At 39.9% G+C, this 21,136-nt stretch overlaps 1 protein-coding gene across 1 annotated transcript; it reads left to right on the forward strand.

Annotated features, from left to right (window-relative positions):
- Positions 1–8,989: 8,989 nt before the first annotated feature.
- LOC104608734 (transcription factor LAF1-like) lies at positions 8,990–10,687 on the forward strand. The gene is made up of 3 exons (XM_010274807.3): positions 8,990–9,260; positions 9,754–9,883; positions 9,991–10,687. The coding sequence occupies exons 1-3, from the start codon at positions 9,125–9,127 to the stop codon at positions 10,631–10,633; spliced, it is 909 nt and encodes a 302-aa protein (XP_010273109.1). The 5' UTR covers positions 8,990–9,124; the 3' UTR covers positions 10,634–10,687.
- Positions 10,688–21,136: the final 10,449 nt, after the last annotated feature.

Raw genomic sequence — 21,136 nt, forward strand, 5'->3', positions numbered from 1 at the left:
GCGTGTTACGGTGAGACGTAGTGTTGGGTCAAGGTTCGATATCTGCAGGCATGTCTCGTTGAAGCGTTTGATATAGTTGTAGATTGACTCCCCCTCCCTCTGCACCACGTTCAGAAGGCTCTCCTGTGACTTCAGGCACTTCTTACTAGTGATGAAGTGGGTCATGAACATGTTTGCGAACTGCACCCAACTTTCGATGGAACCCAGTGCCATGTTTCTGTACCAGGTCCGAGCTACTCCTTTGAACGTGGGGGAGAAAGCCATGCACATACAAGCCTCATTGGCCCTGGCAAGGTGCATTTGGGACTGGAATGCGTCCACATGATCATTGGGATCAAAGGACCTATCATACTTGTCTAGCGGTGGGACCTTGAAATCCTTTGACATCAGGGCTGCTAGGAGCTTGGGTGTCTGGGGAGAAGGCCGACTCAAAAGAGAAGGCATTGTTCTTGTGACCACCGAGCTCACCTCCTCTCTTTCCCGACCTTGGTCAGCCGGATGGTTGGGCTTTGCAGCTGGATCATTTCTTGCTGATGAACGACGAGTCTTGCGACATCGCCACTGTTGCTGTTTTGGTGGAGCGACATTTGTACTGCCGGCCTCCATGTTGTTAGGCACTTCGATCTTACTTCGAATAGTAGGGCGAGCTGGTTTAGAGATTCTTCTCGCCGCCTCCTCTTCGTCATGTGTTCGATGTTGGCTGCTAATAGGAACTGAGGGGTCTCTCCTGGAGCCCGCACCTTGGACCTCGAATCGGTGCTCCACATGGGAAATTTGTCGGCTGCGCCTCTCGGGCTGGCTGGGTTTGGGTCTATTCCTCAGGCTTTCTCTTCGAGAAATAGGGGGAGTACGTCGGTCACTTACAACACCCCGGGGTGGGGTTCACCCCATATTGGGGACCAATACTTGCAAAGTTCTCTCCCTGCGGGACGGGGACTGGCACTGGTTGTTCGTCGGCTGGTTTGGTTGCAGTGGTGGGAACTGTTGCTGATACTGTTGATAAAAGTAATATTGCTGGAACTGATGAATCAGCTGCATCTGAATCTGCATCGTTCAGACACTCTCCCCATATTGGGGACCAATACTTGCAAAGTTCTCTCCCTGCGGGGCGGGGACTGGCATTGGTTGTTCGCCGACTGGTTTGGTTGCAGTGATGGGAACTGCTGCTGATACTGTTAATAAAAGTAATATTGCTGGAACTGATGAATCTGCTGCATCTGAATCTACATCGTTTAGACACTCTGGACGAGGTCACTGAACTGGGAGTGTCCAATCCCCGGGGGAATCACGGAAGGCTTCAAGAATGTGGCGCTTACCTGGGGGAGCGGCTCACCTGTTGGGTAGTATGGGGTGCAGATAGTGATGGGACTCCAGATATGGTCAGAGGAATGGTGAACTGGCCAATTGTCACCGAGGGTCCTTGGGGAGCGACTATCTGTTGCTCTTGCCCCCTAGTGATGTTCATGTTACCCTTACCGTTGTGCCTGGAAGATGCCATTGAGGTTGAGACTAAGTTTGAAACTGTAAAGAAATTGGGATGACCTTCCGATCGTGTTCCCACAAACGGCGTCAATTGCTGATGCGCGATCTAGAAGCTCCTAGCTGGAATATGATCTGGACCTTAGTCGTGTAGCGAGCTGGACCAAGCTACAAGACAAAGGGTTAGAGCACCCGGGGTGGTTAACCCGGCGAGGTCACTCCGATGCTTAAGTCAGTACTATGTCGTGATTGCGAGTTAGAATCTGAGTGCTAGAGATTTTGGATGCAAGTAATCACGCTTACCTGGACCATGGAGGGTTGATGCCTTTATATAGCTGAATTATTGCAGTTTTACCGGAACAGTTTCGAGATCTGCGGCCTTAATGGACGAGATCCATTTCTGCTTTAGTCGGGGAGTAACGTATTAGTCAATGAACTTCATTATCGCCGCCCGATTTAGACGGGGAGAAGATAAGGCTTGCCATTATGCGGTATGATCTTGCAATATCCAAAGTTTGCTGGGAAGCTACTAGATTTATTACGTGTCACTTCGGTTCCTGGGCCCTGAACTCAATTAGTCGCCGAGGTGACCTGTTGCCGAAGTGACTTTATGCCGAGCTCCGCATACCGCTGACTAGGCTCCCCTTGCTGAGTTGTCATCCTACATGCATATCGCGTCTACGTGACTTTTATTTACTAGGTCGTGCCAAATTACTCCTCATCAGATATCATATAATTTTAGTTATAGTGGAGCAATCAAGAGTCCAGGACAGTAAACATATGCACTTATTATATTTTGATTATTATTTTATTTTACTATTTTAATTTTTTAAAGTTAACAAAAAGTCAGCTCAAATTAAAAAATCAATCAATAATTTATAAAAATATAATCTTAACTTAGAGTATATCAAATTTGTTAAAATTTCTAAGATACATATCATATACAAATTCATAGTTTTTAGTTACTAAAATAATTATTCCATTATTAATTTTTTTATTTCTATAAATTTTATGAAATAAAAATCACTTTTTAAAATAAATGTAGATTTATGGATTTGACAGATTCAATTTAATATTATATTCTTCAATACTTTTGTTTTTAATTTTTTATTTTTTGTAAATAATAAATATTTTGTTATTACTTATTAATGTAAATTAAAATATTAGTTAATAATTTATAAAAATATATAAAAAATTTAAGATTTATATCATGTGAGAATTTATAAATTTTATGTATTAAAATAATTATTCTATTATTAGTATTCTATTTGTATAAATTTTTCGATATTAAAAATCATCTTTTTATATAAATGCAGATTTGATAGATTATTTATTCTATTAGTTTATAAAATACTATTTTTAAAGTTTTAGTTAAAGTTGTTAAATATAAATATGTGCTTTTTGTTTAAATTCCATGTGAACACAAAAGTTAATAAAATCCATTTTATTTAATTTTTAATCACAAAATGAAATGTGGCTGGGTGGCTTAGGATTGGAGCAAGATGTGGATGTGCTAAGTGGGGGTGGCTTTGAGTTTGAGTCACCTCAAATACATTTTTTATGAGACTTGGCGAAACTGTTGACCCAACCCATCTTGACCCTAATGGATTGCTCGACCCATATTAACCCGCCAATAGAATGGTTGGGTTTCAAGGTGAGTGAGTTGGGTGGGTCAAATGGGTCGGGGTCAAGATTGCAAGCCACCCCACCATTCAGTCCTTATTAACATGTATTGTCCCAATTATTGTAATACCAAAAAATGGGAGAGGAGATAGAAGTGGCAATTTTCAACCTAATCTATTCAACCCACTCATTTGTTTACAGGTTGGGGGTCCCCAATTAACATGCATGGGTCCAATTATTGTAATACCAAAAATGGGGAGGGAGATAGAGGTAGTAATTTTCAACCTGACCAACCCACACATTCATTTGCAGGTTGGGTTGGATGCTTTAAATGTGGACCACTAAGGCTCCATTTGGTCTAATTTGTGGAAAGGGAAGGGATATGAGATATTCTAGAATATTCTTCCCTTCCCATATTTAGTTTGTAGGACGGCGTGAGATGGGATGGGAAAAAGGTGGAATTATATATCCCAATTCTTGGGATGTGTAATTCTACCATTTATCATTGGGAAAGTGAGGGCATGACTAGGGGAGGATTTGTACCGAGCTGAGGATTTGTACCGAGCTGAGCCAAATACTTGAGTGTTCGAGATCAATTTAGTAGAAAATGCAAGATTTGAGCTTGGGCTCGAGTTCAATTCGAATTGGAAATGTAAGCTTGAGTTTGGCTCAATTGCATAATTCATATGTTGGAGCTCGATTTGGCTCGAGCTCGATAAGTGAACAGTTCTCTCTTCTTGGGCACCAATTGAATCTACAAGCAAAACGTCACTCCTAATCCTCCAAAGTATCAACACTCAATGGTGTACCACAACTTGAATGTTTGCAAGAAATAACAGAATACTTCTAATGGGTACAACATCCTTCAGCCATTGCCGTTGGAGGTAGGTCAAAGGCTGAAACAGCAAGGGTATTTACAAATTCCAAATCTTTGTTTTTGATACATAGTCTCCATAGTAACAATTAAAATAGCAGGGGTATTTACAATTTTCAAATCTTTACTAATTTTTGTATTGAATCGAGGGTATTACCTCTGATTTCCAAATGATCTCGTTTTTTTATGGGGCAGGGTGGTAGTCTTTTATTGTCCACGAGTGAACCCAAAATGATCCTTCAAGTCCCAACTGTAAACAAACCCAAATCCAAATCATCCACAGAATCACAGAATGAAAAGAAGAAGAAGAAGAAGTTCCGTACCTTGAATCTCTATTAAATAACTTCCGTAGGTTGAATCTCTGTTGAAAAAGTTTTGTAGTAGAGAAGAAGAATGAGTGTCATCATCTATATGTGTCCTATTTGTTTTGTCTTTGACTGAAGAAAGCATTGGAGTTTGGATTTTGACTCTGCACTTGCAATCGTATGTGACAGCTGTTACTGTGAGAGTTGAGAGGTGAGAGTTTGAGAAATGAAAAGCTTGACCGAATGAGGGTTTTTTCGATTTCCCTATTTTTGGTAATTGAGACAAAACCATCCTATAGCGGGGACCATGATTGAGACAAAACCATCCTCACCAACGGAATTCATTAAAACTGTATAATAATATATATAAATTTAAATATATACAAGCTCGAAAGTTCATGTATTCAAATGTTCAAAATTCCATTTAGACCGAACCGAGCTCAAATAACTCATGAATAACTCGAATCGTATCCACCCCTAGACACATGACATCAATTATGAAAACAATGGCACTGGAGGAGTCAAACATGTTTCCTGTTTTTCCAATTCTAATGCCGAGATGAATACATTTAGAAACAATAATTCAAATGCTTTATGAGGAAAGTACCAAGGAAATTATCAACGGTTTCCTTTTTTTTTTACTTTGCATGGAAATTAAGAATCGGCATATTATATGATATTTCATCCTGGCCTATAATGACAATTAATGTAAAAGTATCTGTGTCCATTCTGTGGTGTGAATTTCCTTTGATGCATGCCTAGTTACATTTTTAATGAGGCTATCATATAGATCGTCTAGTGCATGGTTGCATTTTGAATCCATTTAAAGCCATGCAAATGGTGAAATGGTAGTTTTTTATTGGACAGTTGAGTTTGGTTTAATGTGAAACTACCAACTTTTTATGCTTCCAACCAAAATCTTCCTTTAATTTGAGATTATTGAAATCTTCTTGACCCTTGATGCAAGTTATAAAATTCATGGGATGTAGATTCCTAGTAATGCAAGAGTGACTGAGTGAGAGGACATTAATAACAGCATATTCCTCTTGTGGGCTCCACTGCAACCATGAAATTAAAAGAAAAAAGCAAAAAAAAAACAGAATTCTTATGCTCCATTTGCCAATATCATATCCTAAGCCAACTGGATCTGCATCCCACATAGCAGTCATTATGTCTAAGAGTATGGGTGTCAATTGACCGGTTTTTGATTGGATCCAATCCGATCTAAATCTTATCAACTCGGATTTGGATAGTTCATTATAATCGTTGGCATGGGTAAATCTAAAATAAATTGGTCCATATTATTATTGCTCTAAATTGAACTTAAACCAAATTTCCAATAATCTGATCATGAGGCCAAATTCTTGTCCAATTTGAAACCGATCAAAATTGAAGCTGGCATAAAATCACTTTTATGAAAGTACTTTTATGAAAACACTTTTACAAAAGCACTTTTATAAAAGTAATTTTATGAAAAGTAGCACTTTAATAAAAATACTTTTATAAAAGCACTTTTACAGAAACAGTTTTATAAAAACACTTTTACGAAAGCACATTAATAAAAGTGCTTTTACGAAAGCACTTTTGTAAAAGTACTTATACACGAGAACACTTTTATGAAATCACTTTTACAAAAGAACTTTTATAGAAGCACTTTTGTAGAAATACATTTATAAGAGCACTTTTACGAAACCACTTTTATGGAAGTACTTTTATGAAAGCCTATGAAAGTACTTTTACAAAAGCACTTATACATAAGTATTTTTATAAAAGCACTTCTATGAAAGTAATTTGTAAAAGAACTTTTACGAAGTACTTTCATAAAAATATATGAGAGCACTTTTATGAGAGTAATTTTATTAAAGTACTTTTATGAAAGCACTTTTACAAAAGTACTTTTTCAATGCCAAAATGGTATATTTTTGTAATTTTCAGATTTTCTTCATTTTGATATATTTTTATAATTTTTTATATAATTGTTTATATTTCATTCAGTTTGGATTAGATCCAATCTAATCCATTTACATTTTAATGGATTGAATTGGATTTGGTTTGTATTAGATTTGGAAGGATGAATCCAATCCATCTATAAGTGGACTCACATTGGACTGAATCGGGTTGGACCAAATCCAGTCCAATTAACACCTGGGCTGAAGAGATATTTCGTTTGGTGAAGAATAAATTTTAATGAATTAGGTGGATTTCCATTAAGTTTTATGATTCAAATAAGTTATTAATGCAATGGTGGGAATGAATGAAAGTTCAATCCAAACCCAACCAGCTGAACCCGCCCAACAATAGAGCCGGATACGATGAAGGGTGGTTTATTTATTGTAAAAAATCTATCCTACAAGAATATAATGATGTTTTTTGTGCATATTTATAAATTTATTAAGTAAAGTTCCAACTAGAACCAGGGCTGACCTCAACAGGAACCTATCCGGCCTGAACTGCTGTCCTACCCTACACTAGTTCACTATACATGGAGCAAGCAAGAATACTTTGTGTGGTGCAGTGGTGCTCATTAATTGCGTGGAATGTTCTTAGTTATCTTCCATGATCCGTATAATAGTGTACCATTAATTGTTGATTAATTAACAGAATGATTGATGAGAAAAAAAACACTAATTAAGATGGCATTTAGAATCAAGATTAGGTTCGACTGGCCAGCAGAAACCTAATTAGCCTCCGAATATCTTGATTAATTGAATATCGGAGCAATGATGAACAACCAACCAAAGTCGTCTGCCTGACCATGACCATGGAAGATCACATCACATCAACGGAATGATCTAACCACCGGCACAGGGCTTAGCAAACAACCATTGTCAGTCGCGGCATAATTGACCAACATTCTATTGGATAAGAATGTCCAACTGATGCAAACTTTGCACCGGCTCAATAGAATGTCCAACATTCTATTGGATAAGAATCTCCTCGTACTCGATCATGTAGTGCAGTGCTTGTCATTCTGTTAAGTATACTTAAAATTATATTGTAATGTTGCCCGTGTATCACATCGATTCTCATGACTTGAATATGACGTTGCAAGATTCCTAACTCAACATTGACCTCCCCTTGAGCAGGTTTTTGTTTGGGTAGAAATATGTACAAAGAGAGCCCTTGAGCAGGGTTTTGTTTGGGTAGAAGCGGATATACTTTCTAGCAAGTTTATATCTCAAGAGGCTTCTCTGAAGCAGTTCAGCCAATACATCTCAATCAATACAGAAGCCCCTCTTGAGTCTTAATTAATTTTCTCCCCAGCATTACTGCATTACTCTCTCTAATATAAGATCACATATGGTCAATGTTTATAACATTTTCCCTCTTCCATTAAATCACTCCTTTCCTCTTAAATTTCTCTTATATCCTTTTTTATTCTCTCTAATTAGGGCTACAACTTGACTGTATTTGGGTTGAGCATTTGCTAAAATATAAATATAAATATATATATAAATCTCGATCCAAACTATAGTCAAAATTTAAATTTATCAACCCAAACGTAATTAAGTTTCTTGGGAAAGTTTTTCACCACCTAAGACTCCGTTTGGTTTGTGGGAAGATTTAGGTGGGATGGGATGGGATGGGATGGAAAAATGTAAAAAATTAAGTTTCCATTGTTTGGTTTTATTGGAGTGGGATGGGATGGGAAAATGTAAAAAGGGTCACCTTCGTCCTCCTCTCGATCAAATAGAAAGGCAACTAGGAAGAGAAGCGGTGGATCTGAATCCATCTCCGGCTTCCCTCTCCCGCTCTCTCTCCCTGATCTTCTTCTCTCTTCTCCTTCTTCTTCCCCTCTTCCCCCATTTTCTCTCTCGCTCCATTTCGTCACTGCTACTACAAGTTGCAATAGCGGTAGATCTGCGCGTCCTCTCTCTAATCTCTCTCTCTCTCTCTCTCTCTCTCTCTTTCTTCTTCTTCTTTGGCTTCTTTTTCGTTTTTCGTCACCACTACTCTGGTTTGCTTTGCCTGCGTGTCACCGTAGCCTACGCATCACCACTGCCTGGTTCACCATAGATCTGGTGGAAGACGGGAAGAAGGTGAGAGAGAAGAGAGAAGAAGAAGAGGGTGGTTCTTTGACTTCTTTCAGCTGTAACAGTGTTTTTCCAAGATTTTTCATCGAGGTCGTACAGTTTTGGTGCGACTCCAAATTCATGATTTTCGGAATGAGAAAAAAAAGAATATTTTCAGAATATTTCTTTTTTCTCATCCCCATCCTACAAACCAAACGGAGCATAAGATATTTAGCCCATGAAAACCCAGAGAAAAATATTTGTTTTATAAAAAAAAAAAGGTTGGAACTTGGGAGAAATAGCTAGACATATGTCGGTATGTATATACCTACGGCAAAGAAGCTAATTTAACTGACATAACACTCCAATATGAAATTAAACTATTATTAAGAAAGATCCTAGCTTGTTAAGTCAAAGAACAAGGAAATTAAAGAAGCATAGTAATGGGCTAAGATTTGATTGATGTCTGCTTTCCAAACTCAACAGGGGTTATACTGGTCTGGCGACTGGCGTGATTTCTTCGTGTTTCATTTTATAATTTATTGATTCCTATATGATTAGTCGTTTATTTTTATATATGCTGAGTTCATAATAAAAAAATGCAATTAATAAAATAGAAGCAACAAGTACAACTAATCCCCTTTGTTTTTTCAGTTGGGAATCTCACTTTTAAAATTTCAAACTTTCTTCATTCCTTCCCCAGAAAAATCTTATATATCGGAATTCAGAAAGAGGGGCCTCATCAGTTCATCTATCTCTTCCGAGTCCCAATTCGTTTCAGTGCTGCAGAGAATAAGTTAATTAGTTATACCCAGAGAAGGCGGTGATCAATGGGGTGCAAGTCTTGCGATAAGCCGAAGCCGAAGCACCGGAAAGGGTTGTGGTCGCCGGAGGAAGACCAGAGGCTCAGGAATTACGTCCTCCAACACGGCCATGGCTGCTGGAGCACCGTCCCCATCAAGGCCGGTAAGTTAGTAAATCACTCTTAGCTTGCACAAGCACAATTGCACCGATTTGCATTTCATCGAGCACCTACGTTGCATGCATCAGTGCATTGGTTCTCTAACGCCCGAGACGACGGAAAAGACGTACAGAACTCCGCTTTATAGTTTGACATGTACAGCCCCAACAAGAGATTGCTGTGGTAGCAGCTGGGGCTTCCCTGCTCCTACTTTCCTCCCGGAGTTCAGGTTCCTGATGAGCACGTCAGATAGAGAGAGGGATACTTGTAGAAAATGATTACCGACATGGGCATTTTGGTCAGTTTGTGGGAATAAAAGCACGCTTTGGAACTCAAGGCGTAATGGAGTCAAAGTTTATATTTAATAATAATCATCAACAAGTGGCTCATTGCATGCACTCTCTATTCTCTAATCGGTCCCCAATATCTGTGGTGATTCATAGGATGACTAAAATACCCTCATGTTTAACGCTTATGCCGTTTTTGTCACATTATTAGGCTTGCAACGAAACGGGAAGAGTTGCAGACTACGGTGGATTAATTACTTGAGACCTGGCCTGAAGCACGGCGTCTTCACCATCCAAGAGGAGGAGACGATTTTGTCCCTCCATCGCCTGTTGGGAAACAAGTAAGCCAATATGATCGAACAGAGCTTTTTCTTTTTCTTTTTCCATGTTTTTCCCCTCAAATCACATCGTTAGACGCTAATAATGGAGTAAATCGAACATTGATCAGGTGGTCACAGATTGCACAGCATTTGCCCGGGAGGACTGATAATGAGATAAAGAACTTCTGGAATTCGTACCTGAAGAAGAAAGTCATGAAGGTCGAAGCTTTGGAATTAGCTCAAATCAATTCCCAGTTGCTCAACTCAGCTCCAAAAACCGAAGAATATTCTATGCAGACAATAAATCCCAACACACAGCAAGTTTCGAGCTTCCAATCATTCCAACAGATGGAAGATTCCGCTGTTGATGCAGACCGATCTGTTCCACTTCCACATGCTCCCGATGACAAGGTAGCACTCCAGAGTTCCCTCCCGAGGCTTTTGTTCGCTGAATGGCTGTCATCGGACCACATCAATAACCGGAACTTTGTAAACTCCGGTGGGACGATGGCGATTTCAAGTATGATGTCCGACAATTCGAACCCGGACTATGCGTTCAAACATAATTTGTTACGAGATGACGGACAATTTGGAAATGAATTCCGTAGTGGTTTAAGTAATGGTGCCGCCACCTACAATCAGAAGTTCCCCATACAACTGGAACAGGAGATCAATCATCAGATCCCTGCAGTAGGGAATGGAGTATTTGATTTTGTGTCCATGAGTGATATCTGTAATGATTTCAATATGACACATGATGTCATTTATTGATGTAATTAATTAAATCTCAAATGGTTATGATTTTGAGATTTCACTTATATCATCCACCAATAAAACATTACTTTGTTTTTCGTTATTGTCTGAACTCAGTTGAAGACTCATCGTTGGTGATCAATGACAGCATACTCCAAGGTCCTCACAAGTCACAATAACGTGATAACTTGTAAGAAAACTCTGACTGATATCCCTGAGCTAATATCCATCTGAGCTCTGTATACATCACAGTCACAGCACAAAGGTTTACATCGGCAAACACACACAGCATGTATATTAAAAAAAAGAAAATGGCAAAGAAATGGGGAAAGGGTTCTTAAATCGCCATCATCACTTCATCTCTGGGTTTACCTACGTACGAAGGTAAAATATTTCACAAAGAACAGAGAAAATAAAATCAAAACTTACTATTTTGTTGGTTATTTTCTGAGTTTGGTTGTAATATTACAATTTTATTTGCACTAATATAAATGCATGAGAATAATACAAATTCTGGTTTAATTTTGTTTTGGGTTTTAATTTATTCTTCTTCAGGTTTTGTTTTATTTCATTTATATTACTGTAATTAAACAAAAGAAGGTGAAATTTGAACAAATTAAAATAAATCAGAATTTGCACCCAAAAACATTTGTACCACCATGGTTTTGCATAGATGTATAAATTTGCGCTGCAACCAAACGCAGGGGCTTTGATTTTAAGTGTTAGTTTCATTGACTGTAGAATGTGGTATAATTTACTTTTTTGCTTCATATTTGACTTTGTTTTATTTGTTTGTAATGAGAAGTAAATTGATGTGATTATCACCTTATATGAAATAGAGGTAAGAGGAGAGTTGTTTGTTTGGGAGTGAGACAATAAGCAAGATGATATGGTTCCCACTTTATATGAGAGGGAATTGATGTAAAGGTGATACAAATTATGCAAAACTTGTACTGTCAGTGAGTACAAATGAGATAAGATAAAAGTGTAGTTCGTAGTTACATAACAACCAGATATAAAATCCGAAACTAGGTGCAAATTTGCACTGCAAACAAACAGAGCCACCGAGGCTCTAGAGTCCACAGATTCACCCTACGGAAAAGCCAAAAGCTGACGTATTCAAAAGAAGAATCGCTTTCTAAGATCACCCAAATGCAAATAAGAATTAGAATTATAACCCTCAAGACATTCATAACTATAACTGTCCTCGTCAATGCTGACTGGATCTGGACTTAAAATCCAAACTATCTTCAATAACAGGAAAGCCCATTAGGTCATCCATAGAGAAAAAAAAATATATACATAAAGATGAGAAGAATAAGAAGAGTTACGAACATATTGATTTCTTTTCATTTTTTGTAGTAGTAGTTGAATTGATCTAATTTGCAATATCGCTACTTGTTTGGTGGAAATTAACTGGCATGGTGGCTTGAATTAGATAAACAAGTATTCTATTTGTTCGGGCCTCAACTTGGGTTGGATGGGCGGAGGTTGGATTTTTGCCAAATTTTAAATGGTCCCAACCCAAAACACAAGTCCGGAGCAGTGTAAAATGTGGTTAACTTGGGCCAACCCGAGTTTTGTGTCAACGGAACAGTTAGCATGGTTATGAATATGAACAATTTCAAATAAATCTGTAGTACACTGAAATATAGTTGGAGAAAAAGGCCTTTAAACAAACTTATAAAAGTGGGCTTACTTTGTGCATGTGGCGAAGATGCGGGTTGAAATTTTAATAATGAATAGACAAAAGTGGGCTTACTTTGTGCATGTGGCAAAGATGCGGGCCAACATCTCTAAGGGATGATGCAGTGCAATCGTGGCATCAACTTATCATCTAATGTCAAAAGTAACGATAAAACCTACAAACATAATAGAAATGAATAACCAGCCCGAGCGAGCCTCAATGATCTGACCCGAACTACAAAGCCTTACTATAGATCGAGCTTTTATGGCCCCCTTGAGAGTTGGAAGCGAGCTGAAAGTGAAACCGCTCTCATAGATCAAGCCCCTTATGGTTCCCGTAGGAGTAGGCAACATGTAGACAGCAAAGCTGACCCCTTAGGGTGAGCCTCACATGACTCCAATAGGAGTAGATGGTCAGCGGTTCCAGGAGCAGTATGCTAGGATCTTGCAAGCACCTTCCTAAGGAAGCCAATCTCAAGTGACGATGAAGAAGTAGCCACATCTAAGGGTACAACAGAATGGCCACCCGCTTAAGCGAACAGGTCAGGCCGCACATCGGCTAAATAATGATGAGGAGAGTGCACTATGAGTTGCTCCTAGAGCCTAAGGGATAAGGTGCTGAATTGGTAAAAGGCCTCAGCACCACATACGACTTAGTCGCCTCTTTGGCATGAGCAAGATCAAGGATAAGGAGAGTGGACCACGAGTCGCTCTCAAAGCCCAAGGGCTACAACACCAAGTGAAAAGTGACCTCGGTGCTAAACACGAATAAAACCCAGCCACCTCCTCGGCATGGGCAACCCAATTGTCTCTTTGGCATGGGAGAAATAAAAAGCAGTTCGCATTCAGCACGAGAAAGAGAACAAAGGAAAAACTACTTTGCTTTCAGCACCATGATAGACTCAAACTTGGTTGATCTCTTTACAATAGGCCTCCACCTCGGTTTCAGGCTCCACATCGAACTTGCTGGCTACTTTTTTGAGCACCAGCTCGAGGGACACTACATCGAAGTCTACCTAGGTGGAGTGACCTGATAAAGTAGTCACACAAAACCCCTTCTTAAGGACGACATGATGAGCTTCGCTCTTGAGGTACTTAGCCGGATTGCAAAATTCCTTGATGGTCCCATCCCTAAAAAGGTAGATGTCCTCGGGTACTTGCTCCACCTCTCCTCGAGCAGATGAATTCGCTCTCGTGCTCTGATAATCAAGACTGCGAGGTCCTACGTAAGGCTGCAAGCACTTGGACTCTTTCGACTTGAGGAGCAAATTCGATTGATGCCAACGACTACGAGCTCGTCAAACAGTCATTCCAGGCAAAAGGAACAATCTACTCCCTTCATCAAACTGCCCTCAGCTCGGGAGTGGGGGCAATTATTGAGGGTGGATTTGGCCTCCAATGACATTGTGACACATGGCTTCTTGGAACAGTTGAATGACACATAGACACCACCTAAGCAGTGACTTGGAGTCCTAGATCACTGTTTCTCTTCGCCCCGACCTGGCAACCTGCCTTCACCGCCAACATGGCGACCTCGACCACAACTCAGGTCAGCTAGAAGCACCTCGTCCAGGGCCGAAATATAGCACCTCATCACTAGCCAAAGTGACCTCGACGTGAGGAGCAACCTCCCTCGAGGGCGTGCTGGCCTGCTTGAGGACCAAGTGGCAACCTGCGAGATGTGCTCACCGAAAAACTCGACATGCATATCTCGACACTCCCACATTTCTCAGAAGTTGGCCCACGTACCGAACGTTTCGGAGGGTGGTCAACTTGCATGGTGGTTACCTCTGAGGGTTTCGGACCAGTTAGGCATGACCTCTCGGAAATCTCGGATGCACTGCGTGAGGCCCACACCGAATAATGCCTATATAAAAGCACCAACCCCATAGACTCAGAGGAGAAGGTGCGTGTGATTATTTGCTCACTAGCTTACTAGCATACAAACTTTTAGCTCGCACAACCCAATACTTAAGCATTGGAGCGACATCGCTGGGTTAGCCACCCCAAGTTCTTTGATCTGTTTTCTTGTAGTTCGAACCAGCTCACTGCGCAACCAGCTTTCAGGTCATCTTCCAGCTAGGAGCTTCCAGATCATGCACGATCAGTTTCCAAACGCAGCCTTAAGAGCACGAAATCCAGCAACCACACAATCTGGGAAATCCCATCTCATTGGAGACTGCTTTAAGCTCCCAACTAATGAGTCAAGTGTAAGATTACATGGTTTTTACTTTTAGGTTGTATGTGTTTGGTTTGAAAAAAAAAAGGTTTTCCTACATTTCCCTTCCTTTCCATACCTTTTCTATCAAAACAAATTCAGCCTTAGGAAAACTTGAGGACTAGCAAAACCATTCTAGAGGGTTTTCCTACAAGATCTTCCCTATTTCTGCCATAGCTGGGGAAAATATATATGGCCAATCCAAACCTGAATTCAAATCTAATTGAATATTCAAATATATAAATGAATTGAATTCAAAATCTATGTTTTACATATCCATCATATATTGAATTGATTTCAAATCTCTCAAATTTTTACCAGAACGAGTTTAGATATATCCTTGTCCAAATTCAATCCAATTTGTTTGGAGCCCTACAAATTTCCCTTTTCAACCATTTTTTTTGACAAATATCTTAAAGTACCTCTACGTTTTGGAAATTGGCTTACTCATCCTTACTTTTAGAAATTTCCTTAAAGTGTCCCCAAGTTTTCTGACAATCAATTAAATTTTTCCCTGTCATTAGTGTGCATTAGCGAAAATTTGTAAAAGACTATATATTTTATGTATCATTATTCTTTAAATTTTCAAAATGAAACATTTTAATTGCACCTTGTTGGTCTTGTCCTCATGGAAAACTTTTCTTTGTTGGTAAAGCTTACCAACAGATGGATATGTCCAATGCATGAAACCATTTGCAACCCAAAAACTAGATGATATCATCATCTCCTTTTTCTATTGCTGCAAAGACCTCCGAACAGGTGAATAGGAGGGATCATCTCCCACCCAAAAACTAGATTTTTTAGGATGCCATCTTAACTCTAGCTAACTCCATGTTCATATGCTTCCATGAGTAAGTAACTAAATATTATAATATCTATTTGTCAAGGTCAAAATAGCATGCAGAACCAAGGTTTTTAAAACCGATCCGGACAATGAACTAGTCAGAGGTCTGGTTCCTGGGTCGAACAGTCCAATCACTCGAACTGAATAAATGGCCCATTTTGACAAAAAAATAAAAAAGTTCAAAAAAAAATTAAAAAATAAAAAGCGGCCAAACCATTGAACCAATCAAACGGTTCGACTGCCCGAATCAGCAGTTTGCTGATCAAATCAATGATTTTGGGGAAAATAATAATTCTGGAATAAAACAAAACCGGTCACCTGACTGGCTCCTGGTTTTCCGGTCCTGTCCAGTTTTAAAAACCATGTGCAAAACTATCTGTGGAACAACTCCCATTTCTCTAGAGTGGGTTTAGGATGTAAAGATCTTGATTCAGCAAGTCATTTTATTCAATGTAAAATGCTAGTTTCGGATCCAGCAATTAATGGATGATTTAAATGAACGGTGGTACAGTCGATGTATATTCCTTTCTCAAGACATCATTCCCTTTTGAGGAGGGGTGAGCGGATGGATGAAACAACTAATTTGTAATTTGTAGATAGATTATCAAGCAAGGTGGGTGATCTAACCATTTCAGGTGGTGGCCAAGCGCTTCCTTCATTTCTATCTCACTTAACATCCTAAGCAGAAATTCAAGATGAGCATCAAATGTGAGCACCTCGACTGAAGTGGGTTGGGAATCACAAATGGTACTGAAAGAAGAAATAGATGTAAATAGGGGTGAGCATTCGGTTTATTTAATTAAAATTCAAATCAAATAAATCGAATTTTTAAAAACCAATATATCTTTTTTGAAACTGAACTGAAATCGGACTTTGCCAAAACTGAACAAACCGAACCGAATTTCAGCATTAAAGACCTACCAACTTGTCTAGAACACTATTTAAGCTATGCCTAGCTACTTTGATCTCATGTTAAACCTCAAATACAAAGTTACAACAGTCCCACTTTGTGGTTTGTACCTTACACAAACTAACTATTAAGTGTATTTTATAACTATACCTGTAGATATGTGTACCATGAAAATTGTTCTCTGTATAGAAGAATAAATATAAATTTCAAGAAAGATAAAATGATTAAAAAGCCCAAATTATTATTATTTGGAAAATCAAAAAACAACTTTAGTGAAACCACAACTGAGTATTATAATTTAATCAGGAGATGTAAGGATAGTGGAATATAGAGGAAAAGAATCTTCGACTCATGCAGAAAATACATTGATTACTAATTCAACTCAATTAAGGAATGATGCAATTTCTGTTGTTCATCAGTAAGAAAATTGCATTACAGACTAGCTTGAGATAGTTGTAGTGGCATCTATTTGTGACAACAAACTTATAACCATTTTAGATACAAATACAATGCTGCATTTAACATACACCAAATGAATATCCATCATCTTAATCTCTATAATGTATTAATTAGTTGCTAATCTTGCTTACTAGAGGAAGAGTGCCCATTGCCATAATGGCTATTCAACTTGACGCAGCGTGACACACTTGATCGGGCAGATTATACCAGCACCGGACGATCAAGTGGATTCGTTCGTAAAGCCTTACGTAAAGACTAAGCATAGCCTTGGTAGAGAGAGAAAAAGTGGCGAAGGAATTCTTGTATGTCTCTATTAAACTCAGAACAAAATTATTTATAATACATACTGTTAGTCTTGTAGAATAACTAGGAAATTTAAACTTGTAAAACAACTAAAACAACTAGGAACTGGACTTGATGTCCACCATCCGATAGCCACCATCATCCAATGCATGTTGGATACGTGAGCTGTCGACATTATCCGCTGCATGGTTCTCTCTATATGTCATTATCCGATGCATTCCCCTCTAGTTGTGAGCTGTCGCCGGCTGGTTCGGTGGGTCGTGAGCTGGACCTCCATCATTCTCCCCCACTTGGAAGGAACTCGACCTCGAGTCATGATCGGGATATGCAAGTGTCGCTTCCGGTAAATAACGATGAAGATCAGCGACATTAAATGCTTTGGAAATACCCATGTGATCTGGCAAGCCCACTACGTAAGCATTGTCATTGATCTTCTTAATAGTCTTGTATGGGTCGTACTTCCGAGGCTGTAGCTTGCTATGTTTCCCAACGAGTATGCGTCCCTTCCTTAAGAACACAATGACTTCATCACCGACGTTAAACACCTGATACCTGCGATGCCTGTCAGCTGCAAGCTCATACTTTGCATTGGTCCTTTGAAGTTTCTGCTATACTTCCTCCTGTATTGATTGGATCTGTCCGGCTAACTGCTCTGCTGAAGTACTAAGGCCTGGTACCCTACGTAGCTTCACCAAGTCCAACACATGGTTAGGTACTTTCATATACACAATAGAAAATGGGGATCTACTTGTAGAGCTATGAACTGTGTTGTTGTAGGCAAACTCTGCTTGCACTATGGCAAAGTCCCACTGCTTCGGCCTTTCTCTGCAAATGCTCCGGATCAGGTTACCTAGAGTTCGATTTACCACTTCTGTCTATCCATCAGTCTGCGGATGAGTTGTACTACTGAAATTCAAGGATGAGTCAAATAGCCTCCACAAGGTCATCCAGAAGTGACTTAAGAACCTCGTATCTCGATCCGACGTGATGGTCTTAGGCACCCCATGTAAACGGACAATCTCCCTGAAGAATAGTTTGGCTGTCGCTATTGCATCCATGGTCTTCTTGCATGGGAGGAAATGTGTCATCTTGGAAAACCAATCAACAACTACAAAGACGGAGTCCATGTTTCTTGGAGTCTTCGGTAAGCCTAACACGAAATCCATAGACAAGTCTTCCCAAATCGCAGTAGGAACAGGTAAAGGCATGTAAAGGCCGGTATTCTGGGTCTGTCCCTTAGCCGCCTGACATATGTAGCACCTACTCACGATAGTGGTCACATCTCTTCTCAATTTAGGCCAGTAGTAACGCCCCTTGACAGCCTCAATCGGCTTTTCCCTCCCGAGGTTTCCTGCTAAGCCGCCTCCATGCAAATCCTCAATGATTTTCTCGTGGAGGGAGATGCAAGGAATGCACAGTTGGTCCCCCTTCATAAGAAATCCGTCATGTACATAGAAATCACCCGCTGGTTGCCGATTCATGCGCTTTTCCCAAATCTGCTTGAAATCTTCATCTTGGGCGTACAAACCTTTCAAACATTCAAAGCCCACAATTTCGATACTAAAAGTCTTGATGAGGGCCACACGCCTGCTCAAAGCATCGACCATTGTGTTCTGTTGCCCAGCCTTATACACAATTTTGTATGTGAACTTATCAATAAAAGCAGACCACCTTGCATGCAGATCACTCCTTAACTGTTTTTGCTTACTTAAATACTTAAGAGCTTGATGGTCGGTGTAGAGGACAAATTCTTTAGCAATCAAATAGTGTTCCCAGGTCTTTAATGCTCTTACAACAGCATAAAATTCTTTATCATAAGTGGACCATTTCTTCCTGGCTTTGCATAGCTTTTCACTAAAGAAGGCAACTGGTCTCTTTTCTTATGATAACACAGCCTCTATGTCGACTCCACTAGCATCACACTCAACCTCAAATAATTTGTCAAAGCTTGGCAGTGCTAATACAGGAGCGGTGCATAAACTTCTCTTTTATTAGAGCGAAACTTTGCTCTTGTTCCTCTCCCCATTGAAACTTACCCTTTTTCAAACACTCAGTGATTGGAGCTACAATACTACTAAAGTGTTTGATAAACCGCCTATACAAAGTTGCTAACCCATGAAAACGCCTTACGTCTGTGACATTCGTTGGGGTTGGCCACTCCCTAATGTCTCGCACTTTCCCCTCATCCACCTTAATTCCATCCTTACTTATTATGAAACCCAAGAACAACAAACTATCACTCATAAAAGTACACTTCTTTAGATTAACATATAGTTTGTTCTCCCTTAATGCACTCAATACCTATCGAATATGTCTTATGTGCTCATCGACAGATTTGCTGTAAATCAAGATATCATCAAAATATACCCCAAAAAATTTACCAATAAAAGGGCGTAGTACCTGATTCATCGGTCTCATGAAGGTGTTGGGTGCGTTAGTTAGTCCAAAAGGCATGACTAACCATTCGAACAATCCATCTCTGGTCTTGAAAGCTGTCTTCTATTCATCTCCGGGACGGATTCTGATATGATGATAACCACTTCTGAGATCGATCTTGGAAAAGATCACAGCCCCATCAAGTTGATCAAGCATGTCATCCAGCCTAGGAATGGGAAACTTGTAGCCAACAGTGATTTTGTTGACTACTCTGCTATCGACACACATCGTCCAACTCCCATCTTTCTTCGGTGTTAATAATGCCGGTACTGTGCATGGACTCATGCTGACTTGGATGTGCCCCTTTCTCAACAGTTTTTCTACCTTCTCTCGTAAAATCTCGTTTTCTTTAGGACTCATTCTGTAGTGTGGCAGATTAGGTAGGCTAGCACCAGGAACAAAATCAATGTGGTGCTGGATGTCTCGCATGGTGGGAGCTCATTAGGTAACTTGTTAGGAACTACGTCATGAAATTCGTCGAGTAGTCTATGCACTTCCACTGGAATTTTGTTCTCCCCTAGTGATTCACTCACACTTTCCCCCTTTATCACCAGTAAGTGGACCTCGCGGGTATCCTTACATTCTCTTACAAATTCAGAGTGGCGGTGTGTTATGGTAAGAAAATTCCTCTCTTCTACCTTTGAAGCCTTGGTTGGGTTCTTTTTTGCCATGGGTAATAGTGTATAGCGCACACCCTCTTTCTCGAGTTGGTATGTGTTCTTTCTACCCAGGTGTTTGGCATCTGCATCAAACTGCCAAGGCCTACCAAGCAAAATATGGCAAGCATCCATATCCACAATATCACAATAAACCTCATTAATATACTTACCAATAGAGAATGGAACCTTACAGCGTTCCTCCATGCGTATGCCCCCGACTTCCTTGATCCAACCAATTGTGTAAGGGTTCGGGTGTTTCTCAAGAATTAGTTGCAGTTTTCGTACCACATCCCTGCCGATAATATTTTCCTGACTGCCGCTATCAATAATTAATTCAAATAATTGATCCTGTACCGTTCACCTAGTGCGAAACAGCCAGTGTCATTGTGTGGTATCTTTGCTTTTCTGAGATAGCATTAGCTTCCTTGCAACACACGTGTACTCTTCATGATCATAGGTACCTTCTTCGTCTTCTCCATCGGGTCCACAATATACTTCGTCGTCACCAATTTCTTTCTCATCCCTCTCTACCATGTTAACTGCCTTTCTTCTGGGACAGTCACTAGACATATGCCCAACTTCATTGCACTTGAAACACTTAAAAGGAGCAGGTTTTGCATAGGGATTAATGGATTTAGGAGGGTTTGAAGTATTACCTCGAGTGTTTCCTCCCGTGGCGGTCTTATTGGCGTTAGCTACACTTGGCGGGTGAGAGGGTTGTGCTCCTTGGGTTGGCTTGCCCTTGTCGATTGTTGTCGGCCTGTTGTCGCTCCCACTATACCGTCGATAGTTATCAGCTCGGGTCCTCTCCTGAAACATTAACTCAGCCTTTAAAGCTAAGTTCCTTGCTTCCTGCATGCTCAGAACCATCTGGACGCCAATCTTGTCTCGGATAGCAGGTTTCAAACCACTCAAATAACGGGCTGCTTGTTGATTGTCACTTTCTGATAACTAGTTCCATTCAGCCAATCTCAAAAATTCTGAGGTGTACTCATTCACGCTTCTT

Source organism: Nelumbo nucifera, chromosome 6 (assembly GCF_055504915.1).
Source record: "Nelumbo nucifera cultivar China Antique chromosome 6, China Antique-T2T, whole genome shotgun sequence".
NCBI classification, from domain to species: Eukaryota; Viridiplantae; Streptophyta; class Magnoliopsida; order Proteales; family Nelumbonaceae; genus Nelumbo; species Nelumbo nucifera.

Bases quoted from the DNA above. Each gene is read 5' to 3' on its own strand.
- LOC104608734 (XM_010274807.3), top strand. From the start codon at position 9,125: ATGGGGTGCAAGTCTTGCGATAAGCCGAAGCCGAAGCACCGGAAAGGG. The intron at 9,261-9,753 runs GTAAGTTAGTAA...TCACATTATTAG, and splicing joins CACCGTCCCCATCAAGGCCG to GCTTGCAACGAAACGGGAAG. The intron at 9,884-9,990 runs GTAAGCCAATAT...AACATTGATCAG, and splicing joins CATCGCCTGTTGGGAAACAA to GTGGTCACAGATTGCACAGC.